General features: G+C 44.5%; 1 protein-coding gene across 3 annotated transcripts; it reads left to right on the top strand.

Moving 5' to 3' along the window:
* The first annotated feature begins 4,634 nt into the window (after positions 1-4,634).
* On the top strand, positions 4,635-11,619 carry LOC123071940 (uncharacterized). 3 transcript variants are annotated; one of them, XM_044495520.1, is made up of 5 exons: positions 4,635-5,627; positions 6,600-6,710; positions 6,924-7,020; positions 7,878-8,105; positions 11,484-11,619. In XM_044495520.1, the coding sequence occupies exons 1-5, from the start codon at positions 5,581-5,583 to the stop codon at positions 11,607-11,609; spliced, it is 609 nt and encodes a 202-aa protein (XP_044351455.1). In that variant the 5' UTR covers positions 4,635-5,580; the 3' UTR covers positions 11,610-11,619. The 3 variants fall into 3 exon arrangements, with proteins under 3 accessions (XP_044351455.1, XP_044351453.1, XP_044351454.1); XM_044495518.1 differs by having other exon boundaries at positions 4,636-5,627; positions 6,565-6,710; XM_044495519.1 differs by lacking the exon at positions 11,484-11,619 and adding an exon at positions 8,479-10,882 and having other exon boundaries at positions 4,637-5,627; positions 6,565-6,710.
* The last annotated feature ends 2,529 nt before the right edge of the window (positions 11,620-14,148 follow it).

The following is a 14,148-nucleotide window of genomic DNA, read 5'->3' as shown; positions in this document are numbered from 1 at the left end:
CGCGGAAACGCCATTCAACACACCGAAACAACCTAGAGAGGAGTCTTCGATCTCGACCACCGCGGCCATGGATTTGTCCAGCTGGGACTGGGGCGCCGCCGGAGATGTACCACAGCGCACGACAGCTGCTGCTCTCGGCATGCGACGGCGTGGTCCGCATCGAGGCGACGACTGTGTTAGGGTTATCCATAAACGTTCGAGTGGCGACGGCGACTAATGTTCGACGATGATGGCAGGTGACGGTGGCAAGCTCCGGCGGGCCGGGCCGAGCAGCGTGTGCGGCATCGCGGAGAGGCATGCCTGTTATGGTGGTGGTCGAGGCGGCTAACAGTGGAGCTCGCGCTCTGCAGCCATGGCATCAGTGGCGGAGCTTGGGCTGAAATCTAGGGGGGGCAATGGGCTGGGGGGGCAAAACAATATGTATTTTGGGTTGATTTTGCTTGAGATATGGGCCAAATACTAAGGGGTATTTCAGAAAATTTTCATGGGCTGGGGGGGCAACGGCCCAAGTTGGCCCCTGAGAAGCTCCGCCACTGCATGGCATGGCCACGCCGGCAGCAGGGCATGGCCGTTTCTTACGTGACACGGCGGACAGCGGGTGTGACTCTGGGATGACGGCGACCAGGAGGCCGGGGCTCGGCGCATCACCCGCGCAAGCGCATGACCAAGGCGGTTGACACCTTGCGAGACCAGAGACCGGCCCTGGCGTACCAAACACAAGTTTCTGCGTCTCTTAAACCGTGTGTAAGATTCAAGACCCTGTTCATTTATTTGTTGAAATTTGGTGCGTCTGCGTGTTTTCGTTCTTGCCATGTTTCATGCCCCCAGTTCGTAGGGGATATGAATTCTTGGCTTGGCTATCGGATCGGCCGCAGTCGTAGGTTCTTCGAATGTGTTGGTTTGATGCGCGCGGACACTTGTGGCCTACAAATTCTTTCAGTTCATGGGGAGATGGATGGGATTTTCTAATTTGACCCAACAATGTGTTCTGTTAGTTCTTTGTACAATTGGATCAACTTGGTATCCTAAGAACATTCTCTTGTGCAGTACATTCTCAGTACATTACAGAGAACTAATAGAAACTGCCAATGTTCTGGTTATCCTTGCAAAGTATTTTTCTTGTTTCCGTACTCCATTTGTGCTTGAAAGTATGTACCTATTTTACAAGGAATGCTCTACCATTTTCTAGGTGGAGCTGGAAGAAGGGGAGCTAGATGACACAGATTCAGGGGAGAGCTTGGAGGATCACCGCCTGGTAGTGTACCTGCTATGAGTTTTTTACGCTCTTCAATCAACCATGAAGTGAATGCGCACTCTATAATGCAGTACATTCTCTTGTGCTCGGTTCAATTTCAGACGACCTGAGTGTACCCGACCTCCTAAATGGCCTATTACCATAGACTACACAAAATATTATTTTTGTTTTCAATTGACTATCACATGATATTTGGGAGTTAAATTCTCAAAAATTTCCATTGAGCTTGTTTACTGCCCCAGTCGTCCTGTGTTTGTTTATTTCTTCACTATATAGTTTCTTAGATGTTGTATTGAGCATTACATTGGGAAGTACTATATGTCGGCAGATGTTCAATGAATATCATTGTGAGTTGTAATCAATATTTTGCACCTTATGATTTCTGCTCTTTTAAAACATAAGTTCTCTTACCATGAAGACCTCAGTTTTTTCCCATGTGTGGAAACCATATTTTGCTTTATCAACATTACTATTCAAATCCATACTCAAGTTAAATATATGTTACATATCATCCATCATACCTTAATGCTACCTTTTGTGATTCTTATTCTTGTTCTTGAATTGGTTTGTGATTCTTATTCTAATTTCCAATCTTATTTTCTGCTCCAATATCTAACATTTTCCTTCTCACCATGTCCAGTATGAACATATTTGAAAAGAAGCGGTGCTCTGAGTTGTTGATACAGTATTGTTATTACTGCATGATAAAGAATAAGATATGTTCCCATTTACTTGTATTGTTCTTCCGTAATAACATAATCATTGTCGATTAGAATTCTTTGTGTTTTGCAATTTAAAGGTTTGTCTTGGAATATGAGGTTTCAGTATAGTAGCTGCTGAATGGACGTTAATATAGCTATAAATAATGAAGTACTGAATGAATTACCATATCCAAGTGCTCCATGAGTGAATAACAGAATGATACACTGACAAAATGAAAATGTTTAGTTTGGATTCCAAGCAAGAAAATAGCTGGTCCCTGTTATAAATCGTAAGTTCTCTACGGTTTCCATAATTTCGTGCTTATATGTGAATCTTGGGAAGTGTTCATCTTATAGTGTAATGTACGTCCATGTTATAGCATCTGCACTATCTCACTGAATCTGTTTCTTTGGGTAATACACATGACATTCAGGCTTGAGAGTTATAAGGAAGGGGAGTGAGTGATACACACTACTGTCTACTACACCCTTGAGAAGAACCATTTAAATCATTAGTTCCAATTTAGTGAATTGAGCTGCTTCAAAATTTTACATGATAAAGAGTATTCAGAATGTAAATGTGATTAGCATGGTGGTATTAATGTCATGTGGTGTGGATATGAACAACCAAAATAGATGTTCCTATGTACTCTGCAACAATGGTGAATGCAAATATACTAAACTGGTACCTTCACAATGTCACCATAGTACAAGTTACCTACTTATGAACTACTATGTCATAGGTTGATCTCCCATGTTGATTTGCTTTCTTTGATGGTTGTATGCTAGAACTCAATGTTGCAAAAAAAAAAATCTCCTAACAAAATATATATTTGGTTTCTGCAGAAAAATTCCTTGTGTATAGTGAAAGTGGATAAGTGATAAATATTCTTGCCTGAAGGTGCTTTGTCTCAACCTGGGCATCGTAGGCACATTGTTGATTTTTCCTTGAAGAATCTTTGTAAAATATATTATTTTCATTTTTCTTGTATAAGGATCGAGCATGGAGGTTTCAGTTTGACATGCGAGTGTTTATGGCATTCCAACTTTTGACATCACTTTATTTCTAGGACCCTGATAAGTGCCACACATGTGACACGAAGCAATTCCCCCCTGACTTTTTTGATGGCAAGTTTAGTTACCTGAGAATGACAACTTTGGTTGTGAAGCATGGCAACTTTCTGTTTGGATGGCAAGTTTCAGTTTTTTGAAGGTATGTCAATTTTAGTTATAAAAAACGTCAGGGTGGTGTTACTTTGTGCCACACGTGTGGCACTTATCATTTGATTGTGAAGATCTTCTTTTGACAGTTTTTGACATCACTGGCTTTTGACCCTTTTCACAACCAACTTTTGACACCACTATATATTGTTGCACCACTGTATAGCTTCTGCACATTCGTTCATATTTCGTGATATCCAACATGTAACAAATTTTATCCCAAAAAAATGAGTTAAGAGGATGATTATACGGACGATCCACTTAGCAACTATGTTTATTTAAATATAATCATCTATAACTAAGATGTACATAGAAGTTTACTCTTGTGGCCATACATGTGTTGCACGTGCACACTTACTAGTAGAAAATAATCTTAGGCGACGATTTTTGTCACAAATAATTGCAAATTTTATAGTAATCTGACGGTTGCCGTTATAATAGGTGAGCTACTGGGCTGAGCATGTTTCCGTGCTCGTTAGCATTAGTTTTTTCTTTTGAGTGGTAAACCAACTTTATTAATTTGGAGTACGATTTACAGGAATAACAAAAGGGTCATGAGGAGTTGGGGACTCCCCAGCCACAAATGGCGCCCATCTAAAGAAGAGTTGGGTTGGGCTGTAGGTTACGAATAGAATAGGTTTTATGTTTTCTTTTGTGTTTCCTTTCTTTTCATTTTCCCTTTTGAATTTAAATTTGATTCAGAATCAAATTTTCTCCAAAGGGAAAATTCCACAGATGTCCATTTAATAATCAGAGCTTAAGAAGATTGTATTCCAACCCAAATATTCAATAGCAATATTTTCATCTTAATTCTGGGATACTCTATTTATTCTCTAAAATTATTTAGGGTTCAATTAATTCCCAAAATTTTATCTAGAGTTTCAAATGATGTTTGTGTTTTAGGAAAATACTTTTCCAAGACAAAGCATTTAAAGAATGACACACATATTTTGTAGCTCAATTTGGGCTTTATGAGTAATCCCTAAAATAGTTTTAGGGGTATAAATAATTAAAAATATATTTTGAGCCACAGTAGCAACCAAATCAATCAATTGCTAGTCAAAGCTAGGTATTTATAACATGCTCCTTTAATGTATAGATTGTGAGGAGTGTACCGTTTGTAGTTGTGAGGAGTGTAGCTTCAGCACCAACTGCCAAGGCAAGTCGAATATTTAATCATGTCACCCTTATTTTGTTACGCATGAAGTATGCCATGATTAGGGTGTGAGCATAGGACTATGTTGTTAATAGGCTATGTTATGGAACCTAGTAGGATAGCCATATGTCTCAACCATGTCCTTGACGCCGACCATTGTAGTTACATTGCCTAGCCATGCTACAATTCTTTCCCTAATCTTTCCCTAATCTTTCCCTATCCCTATCCCTATATATACTAATAAAGCACGGAGTGCTTCTGCACGTACGTCGTGGCAATTTTACAGAAAGGCCCCTCCGTTTACAGGAAATCAACCCGCGCTCCCTGTTTAAGTGGCAACCAGAGAAAACGTTTCGGTTTTTCAAAAAGGACCCTCCATTTTGGTGTATTCAACCCGCAATCCTGGCTCTGAGAAAACATTGCAAAAAAGACTCGTGCATAACGAGCGACTGGGGGCGGCGGCTGCTCGATGCGGAACGACGCAGGCGTCTGGGGGCGGCGGCTGCTCGATGCGGATCGACGCCGGAGGCTGGAGCTTGCAGGGGCCGGATCCGTGTGCGGCAGAGGCTGGGGAGGCCGATTCGGAGGCGGGCAGCGAGGCAAGGGTCGCCGGTGATGATGAGGGAGGCCGATTCGGAGGCGGGCGGCGAGGTAGAGGTCGCCGGTGATGAGAGGGAGGCCGGAGCGTGGTTTCCCTGGCAGATCTATGGCATCCGCGGCTCCTGGGCAGAAAGAAGAATGGAGATGAGGGAGAGAAGAAGGAAGAAAGGAGGGGAGGTGCGGTGTCTGTTTCCCAGATCCGGCTCGCCCAGGCTCGAGTGCCGCGGCCGCCACCACCACCACCCGACCCCGAGCTCCTTCTCCCGTGCGGTTCCTCCCCGGCCTCCCTGCCGCCGCCCAACCTCCACCAGCCGCGCCTCCCACCACATCCCACCGGCAGCCCAGAAACGTCGCGCCGCCTGCCGCCCCTACCTAGTAGCACGACCCCGACTACTTCCACCACCCGTGTTGTTGCGCTCCTCCCGCGTATGGCCACCAGCGTTAGATCCAACCACCGCAGAGACCTGCATCGCCAACCACCGCCTACAGCGCTGGATCCGGTCGTCCCCGACCATCTACCACCTTCTTCTACCTTGAGCGGTAGGAGAGACCCCCCCCCTCTCTTTGTAGTTCGGCGCTGGAAGCCAGGCTCATGGACCACGCCGCCGTGACCGGATGGGCCGTTCTCCTCCTCCCTTCTTCCTCACATGCGAGCATGCGCAACTCACATGTCGCTCACTTCTCTGTTGAGGAGGTGAGCAGCTGCTCCACCGCCTTCCTCCGGCTATCACCTCCACGACACCCACCCACACGGTGGACCGCAGTGAATACCTCGGCCATCTCACGGTGAAAATCCCAGCTGGCGGGTGAAAATCCCAGCCGGCGCGGACTTGCAATTTGTTCCGTGTGTGTGCAATACTCCAAGTGCAGTGCATCGGCCACACTGCTTAGGCATCACGGGAGTTGCAGTTCGGTGCCCAATCCCATAAGGAGCAGTGGCAAAAGTTTGATTTGTGCAATTTAAGGTTCAGTTTTCAGTTCAGCTCCCTGTTTCACGGGATATGTGTAGTTCATTACTGCGTGCTAGCAGATTCAGTGTTATTGTGTGTGTGCAGTGCAGTTCATCGGTGGGGCAGTCTGGCTGGCGGCCATGTGTTGTTCTTGCTCCTACCTCGGATCCAATTCTCCATGACATCCATGTCTGCGACTGTGGTTTGGGCAGCACATGCAGCTGACAGCACGGTGTTGTTTCAGCTCGTTGGCATGCGACTCTGTACCATGGGCGTGCAGCTCACCAGTGTCAGGCTTGCAGTTCCTTGGCGTTGGCAACCAATAGTTGTTGGCATGCCTCTCTGGGCTCCTACCATAGACCTGGATATGTGGATAGATTTCATTTATTCAATGGTTCGTTGATGCACGAGTAAACTAGCAAAGCGGCATCCTGCTTATGTAGCTTTCCATCCATTGACTAGCCGGCTATCCATGCAACTGGTGATGACTGTGCAGCAGCCAAACTTAAATAAAAATCATACATCCGGCCTCTAATCCCTTGCAATTGATTATATATTTTAACAAACACGAGATGACGGAACATCATTTAATTTTAAGAGAATCAATAAATTATAGAAACTGAAGTGGCATATATATGACAGTCTGATCTGTAGGCTTTTTATGTTTTTTTCCAAAAGCAGAGAAGGAAAAAGAATCTCATCTCCAAAGTGTTCAGTGCAGAGAAGATGAACCATGCAAAAACTCAAGGTGGATCATGGTGGCTTCACTACTGGCGGAACGGCAGAGGGTTTGGCTGCTACCAGGGTGATTCAAAGGGAGTATATAGGTAGAGTTTTTGCGGCCTCTTGCATGAACATGATTAATGGTAGCTTATATTCCATGACATGATTTTACAGCTGTAATGATATGTTTCATGCGAGAGGACATAAATTTGCATCATATTTTTCTGTCCTGTTAGTTCCAAATTACAATGTTGAGTGGTCCAGTGAGTAGTGCTTCTATAAGCAAGGGAATGATAGAATGATGCACGATTCTGCAGGTTAGACGAGCCGCTGACAAAGACAGGCCTCTATTCTAAATTTTTACTTGCAAAGATGGACCATCAGCTACATAATATGTTGGCTAAACTCTCACAGGTCGCTAACAATTTTTATTTATTGTCATCTTGGTAATTGGCATTGGTGGTATTGTCTTTTGGTTCAACAGAATGTTGTTCAAGTGAAAATGCAGAGGAACATGTTGAACAAAAGATGTGGTATAAAAGGGAAAGGATAGCCTAAACAGTACAATGATGCAAGTTCAGATTTCATATGCTGTCTTCCCTGCCTCATGAATATGCTAGCATGGTTGTCTTCTAGATTATGCACATGTCTTTGTTTTCCATATACTATCGACGCATTGTGTAGTATGTACTAATTCTAGGGAGACTGATCTCATACTGTTCACTCTTCAGAATTAGTATTTATAAGTTTTTGTGTGGTTTTAGTACCTCAGTTAAGAAATAAACATTAGCCTTCTCTAAAGAGGTTTGCTGCCTTGCTTTTTATAATTCTATTAATTTATATTAATCTCCTTGCATAGAACTTCTGTTGCATTACTCCCCGATTGCTATTAGTGGCCCTGTCACAAGAGATTGTTGTAAATCCTCAATATGTGTTTGATGTAAAACAATGTCCAATCTACTACATGGTGTCTCAGTCTCAAGTTCATAATTTCTATATCATTTGAATTGTATACAACAAGATACAAAAGCAGTAGGTCTCCAGCTGGCACAAAAATGCAGACTTGATTTGTTTTAGTTCCTTAATACATCTACTACAACCTACAAGAGACCCTATCTAAGAAAACAAAATCAAGGACCAATGTACTTCTGACATTATTTCTCATTAATATCAAATTAGAATAACATTGATGGAACATATTCTTTTTCTCTCCTTGCTTGAGTTAATGGAGTACAGTATTGCATTTTGCTGAGATGTTCTGCTCAATGCAGGTTTGGAGTCGACCAAGGAAGTCACAGTTTAAGAGCTCGAGGAGGAGGGGCGTGTGGAGGTTCCCGCCGCCAGTGGCTGCACTGCTGGTCTTCGTCGCTTGCTCCTGTCAGATCCAGCATGACCTACCCTATCGGTTCTCCGTCGCTTCACTCTGCTTCATGTGCATATGTGCAGAGAAGATGACGACCCCGCCCCTGTTCTTCGCCAGCCACACTCTCCCTTATGCGGTAATAAATCTCAAGAAATGCCCTTTTCGTTTACATGAACATCAAACCTACTTTTTTGTTTGATGTTGGTGCATGTCCAGCCTGATATGTGTGTTTGGCTGCTGCTGTGCGATTGCTGGCTGTGTTGCTACTTGTGGCAATAGTTATTTTGTTTAAGTATGTGGGACGACAATGCTTCTGTCTTTTGGTGGAATCATTTTCCTTTTAATTTAATTACCTGAGAAAAAATTCTATATTTTCTTACTTCCCTTTCTTTGTTGTTTTCATGGCTGACTATTTGAAGTTATCTGTTCACTTAAGCAGTTCTTGCCTGCGGGCAAGTTTTTGTATGTTCATCTAATAATGGAAAAGATTCAAACCTTCAATTTTGTAGGAACGATTTTATTGCTCGAGTAAGATATGTATTTACCAAAGAACATGAGAAGGGCAAGTTTTTATACATTGGAACTTTCATTACCCCCAGTATTTTAGTCCTTTTCCTTGCATCTTGCTCCCAGGAATCCTTGAGTGTATAGGTTCTCTCCATTGAAACCGTTTAGGTAGAATATACTTATGGTGGTATAGTTGTTTTACCAGTATTATAATTCAGCTGTGCAAAATTTAATTGCGGCTGTAAGGATTCAGGTTTGTCTCACGGTAAACCTTATCAGTTAGACCTGGTAAAAGTTGAATACTGCATCCATTTATATTATATTCTGCTGAATAATATATCAAATTATTCGTCTCTTTTACGGCGGTTTGCTAACTTATTTTGCATAGCATTTCTAACAGCATCAAATGTGTTCTTCGATGAATCCTAAACAGATATAGACGTACATCTTTGATTAGGCCGCCTAATTAGTTTACTTTATCTAATAGATTGAAAGTTTTTTGGTTTCTATTTATGGTGAAACAAATGGGTTCCTCACAATTTAGTTGATGGTAAAGAGTTAGTGAAGCCGACATTCCAAATTACTTTACTAGATTAATCGTATTGCACTTACCTTTCATAGAATATGAATATTTACTTTGTTTTTCATATCACATCTTTAAGATATTTAGTTGAATCTGCTTCTATTGGCACCCAAAAGTTTATCAAACTATTTTACTTTTCCTTTATGCAGCATTGATTTACAAAAAATACTCAACCTTATTTCTGACGTTTACAAAATTATATTAAAAAATATTGCATAGTGGCACTGGAGCAGGTTATATTTCATTTTTTGCCCGGTGCAATGCACGGGCATTTGTACTAGTAATAATAAAGCACGGATTGACTCCGTGGGTTCACCGTCACAATACGCTTTCTTCTCGTGTCATAATACGCTTTTATGATTTGTATAGACAAAATTGTAATATAAACGAGGTGGTACTAATTTGGGGGTCGTCATCTACATTCCGTTCCGTCAACTGTCTACATATAGAAATAAAAGGCTGATTGGTCTACGACTATCGATGTTTTCCATCCAAACAGGCCGCCTCTAAATTCTCTACGCGGTAACCGTAGAAGTTGCTCGTGTAGGATATCTGCCGCCTCGCCCAGCTCTTGCTTGCCTCGGCTCGCAGGGACGGATCACAGTACGATGGCCGTTCCCTCGTACAACACCCGCGACGACGGCGCCGTGGACGGCTTGGCGCGCGATGACGGGGAGCCCTCCTATATGGCGACCTGGAGGAGCGCCCTGAGGCTGAGATCCTCCTCCCTGTCGGCGCCTCCGCGGCCGCGTGTCTATCGCGGGCTCGCCCCCTCCATGATCAAATCATGTGCACTCAATTACTATTGTCTCGCGCCGTCCGCGTCCCGGGCAACTCACGCGGCAGCACGATCCACTTCTTTTCGGCCCCTACCCCACCCGCCTTCCCAGGGCGCAGTGGTGGTCTTGCGTGGAGAGGGGAGTGGTGGCTGCAGTCTCGCTCAACAGCCGGAGGCACAGAGCACCAAGGCGTCGAGGAGGTGTGATGGCAGGCAAGGGGCTGGCCGCGTCCATGAGAAGGAGCAGGGAGGAGGTCAGGTGAACGGATCACGCTAGAACTGGTGCGACGGCTGCAACTCGAGATGACTTGGTGGTGCCCCTGCGTTGCGCGTGCAGGAGACGGCTTGAAGGGAGGGCAGAAAATGGGGAGGCAGCTGCCCGGTGATGGAGCAGGAGGAGTGCGGGCGAACTCTGTGCTCGACGCCATGGCTGCGGCTCGGGCGAGCTCGGGACTCGGGAGAAGGCAGGGGGACAAGGTCGGCGTCCATGGCGGACAGAGGAAACCAGCGTAGTCGAGGCTGAGAGTCAGAGTGGTGCGGTGGGTCTGCGAGGAACGCCTGCCAGCGGCGGGTCGCTGGTCAAGGCGTCGGATGGCGTCGGATGGCGTCTCAAGGTTGCTCCACGGTGCAGCCAATGGTGTCCTCCTGTGATGAGAGCGGGTCTGCGTTGCGTTTTTTTGCTTTTGTTGTTGAGAATCGGGTGCGTTGTGTGAGAAGAAGGGAACTTGCCCACATGATCGCCACTAATAGCCGGGTGGGCTTTTGTGTACGCCAAATGTGCCTTTGGCCTGATGGCAAGGTAAGGGACTTGGTTGATCTGTTGCTCACGGAATAAAAGGAAAAAAAAGCTTTTGAAGCCGTGGTAAAATTCTATGATAGTTTTGAGCTGCAATATTAGTTAGGTGAAGCCGTAGTAAAATTCTATGTTATTTTTGTTTGGTTGTTCCTATATATATTGATGATCAGGCCTACTCCACTTATTAATATTGGTTCGATAAATGTAACTGCAGCATATAAATAACAATGGATTGTAGTGCATTGTATAAACTCAGATTTTGTCATATCTGTTTTAGACTACATTGCTCATTTAACCCGATTTAATTTCTAACCATTGAAACAATTCTCAATTGTTTACTTTAAATGGTTCTGAAGCTGAGAAGCAGAAGTAGGTAGGAAGCATGTTCGGAATTTTTGCACCGAGATTCAGACAATAGCACAATTGAGATTGCAACCCATAATATGGATGTGTACTGTTTCCGGAAATATATAGGAGGCTACGAATAAATTAAACTCAAGGACGGGAATACATATCCTCTTCCCAAACTAGCGTCTCGAAGTACCTTTGATCTATATATTTTTTTCACCAGAGACCTTTTTCCCATGTTGATACCAGAAACATACTGGGTTGATTAGATCCGCTCAGTCCTATAATTTTGGCACATACATCCTATAAGTTTAACAGACACATCCTTTTGATTAACGTTTGATCTTGTCTGATGTCACAAAATTTCAGAATTTTATAATCATGTTTGATATTGTTTTTTTGTATTTTTTTAAACTCGGAAGTAGTACACGCAAGAGTAGAAAATCCACTCTACTGTCTCACCAGAAAAATCACAGTATTTCTTCTTTGAAACTGTCAACAGGGGGAAAGATTTCTCATGAGTAGTAACGAAGGCACCCATGCAATACCATGGATGGAAAGACCTAGCAGTTGGATGCTCCATGCTGCCACTAAGGTTAATTGCTTGTTGTTGGAGGGAATAATGTGAGAGTGAGAGAATTACAGTGAAAGATGAAGATATTTACTTAATTTGTCTCCATTGCCACGCATGAACTCTATCGACAGTGCATATACTAAGTGTAGAAGAGACGGGGGTGGCGTTCACCATCATCGCAAGTCCGTTAAATTAAGTCTGTGAAGGAGGAGGCCCACGAAGTGGAATGCTAGAGGGAGATGACTAAGCTCATCACCTTGAGATTGATCATGTTCTCCGTCTCCGTGAATAGGCGGCTCGCTGACCGACGGCGACGAAGAGGGCAAGTGGCAATATGGATGGCTCACTAGCGGCATCGATTTGTTTCTCCCGTTGCAACGCACGGGCCCTTTTGCTAGTAATAGTAAAGCATGGATTGAGTTTGTCAGATTCATCGTCACAATACGCTTTCTTCTCATGTCTAATACGCTTTTACGATTTGTATAGACAAAATCATAATATAAGTGAGATGGTACTAAAACGCAGGGTAATCGAGGTGGTTTTTTCTTTCCGCAAAGTCCAGGAGGTTTGTAGCCTTTTTTTCGCCTCACGGCCCACGCCCATACTGCCTGGAGGCAAAGAGAAAATCATCCTGCTCAGGATCGAAATCTCCAATTGCGAACCAGAGAAGATTCGACTTTATATTAGATAGTACCACCTCGCTATTTTACATCATATTTCATGGATATATATATATATATATATATATATATATATATATATATATATATATATATATATATATATATATATATGTGTGGGCAATCTGAAAGCAACAAGCCGCCTTAAGAATCAAGGAAGAAATTAACGAAAGAGAGAACCGGCTTGAGGGCATCTATCGACTAAATAGAAGGCATCTATCGACTAAATAGAACAGGTTTGGCACATCCAGCGTTGACAGCGGGGGGATCCGGACGAGCTTGCGACTGCCGGAGAGCGGAGAGGAAAAGAAGCCCCGACAACGGGTGGGTCGCCGCCAGCAGAGCGGAGAGCGGAGAGGGCCCTCACCGGAACCCGACGGCGGGGAAACTTGGGCTGCGCTCCTCCCCAGTGGAGGTCAGAGGCGGGGAAGCAAAAGGAAGGAGGAGCGGGGCCGGAGGCCATCGAGCGACGCGCCGCCGAACCTCCCGAGCACCGCGATGAGGGAGATGGGGTGCTGGTGCCGGAACGCCTGTGTTGTAGATAGGGATGAGAGAGGTGGAGCGACAGAATAGAACGAGGTGGAGGTGAAGACGAATGGATAATCGCGAGGCGTACCTGTCGGGGCTGATGTGGTGGCTGAGGCGGAGGTGAATGAACAATGCGAGCCGCAATCCTAACGCAAAGCAAAAAATTAGGCATAATCAGGTTCCACCTCCACGCGTAATGATTCCCGTGAGCGTTCAGCCCGTAATATTGATTTTTATTAGCCGGCAAAAAATTAGGCATAATCAGGTTCCACCTCCACGCGTAATGATTCCCGTGAGCATTCAGCCCGTAATATTGATTTTTATGAGCCGGTTGATTTTTGTAATCCTTTCCTATTAAACAAGAGAGGAAATGCACGATGCATCTTTCTTTTGAGCAAATGCACGATGCATCTTTTTCTTTTTTTTCCGGGGTGAACTGCATGTGAGCTATCACATTCAACTAACACCGGCAACTCCGTCCACTGCAAGGAGAGGGCGATGCCCTCCATCACCCCGGGGAGTTCAGCATGGAGGGGGTCCGGGCAAGACCACAACGTCCGACACGCAAAGATGATAGACCCTTCATGGTCCTGAAGTAACATCCTTGCACCGACAGTGTCGTTCTCCGAAGAAAAGGAGCCGTCGACGTTGAGCTTGGTCCAGCCGGGTGGAGGGCGGCTCCACTTGCCGACGGTCGTGAGGGCGGCCTCACATGCAATAACAGCTGCTCGCCCCCCTCCACCTGGACGGTCATCTTCCCCCTGTCCCAATCTCCTTGCGGGAACTGCTGAATGCCGAGCAAGGAGACAACGTAGTTGTGGAGGAACCGGCGAGAAAACTCCACCGGGGGCGCTGGCTTGTCATGAACTAGCTCGTTGCGCACGAACAAGCACCGCCAAAGCAGCATGAGCATTCGCAGGCGATCCAGTGTTAACAACAGACTCAATACCCGGGATGCGCCACACCTCCGACATAGATCGCCATAAGTGAACCGCCCTCGGGCACCTGCAAAAGACATGGAAAGTGCACGATGCATCTGTCTGTGCTAGAACGGTAGAAAGTATGGGAGAGACCATCAGGAGATGGCATCATTTTTTCTTGCGTTTGGACCAAGCCCAAGTAGTGAAAAAAAATTAGAACTGAAATATAATCTTAGAAATCAAACAATCTTCAGTAATAAAAAACTATATAATCAAAATCATTGAATTCAAATGTTTTGATAATTCTGTAAAATAATCTTTAAATGAATTACACTGTATGTTTCTTGCTAAGAGATTGTTTCATGCATCACTATTCTTCCATCTGATGGCAGTGCAAAGCTTAAATATTTGTCGATAAAGGATGTTGGGGTGGCCTCTTCACATCAACATTTCATGATCCAAAAA

The sequence above is a fragment of the Triticum aestivum genome, chromosome 3B (assembly GCF_018294505.1).
Source record: "Triticum aestivum cultivar Chinese Spring chromosome 3B, IWGSC CS RefSeq v2.1, whole genome shotgun sequence".
Taxonomy (NCBI): domain Eukaryota; kingdom Viridiplantae; phylum Streptophyta; class Magnoliopsida; order Poales; family Poaceae; genus Triticum; species Triticum aestivum.
Note: the sequence above shows the minus strand (reverse complement) of the source record. Positions and strands in the feature narration are given on the sequence as shown.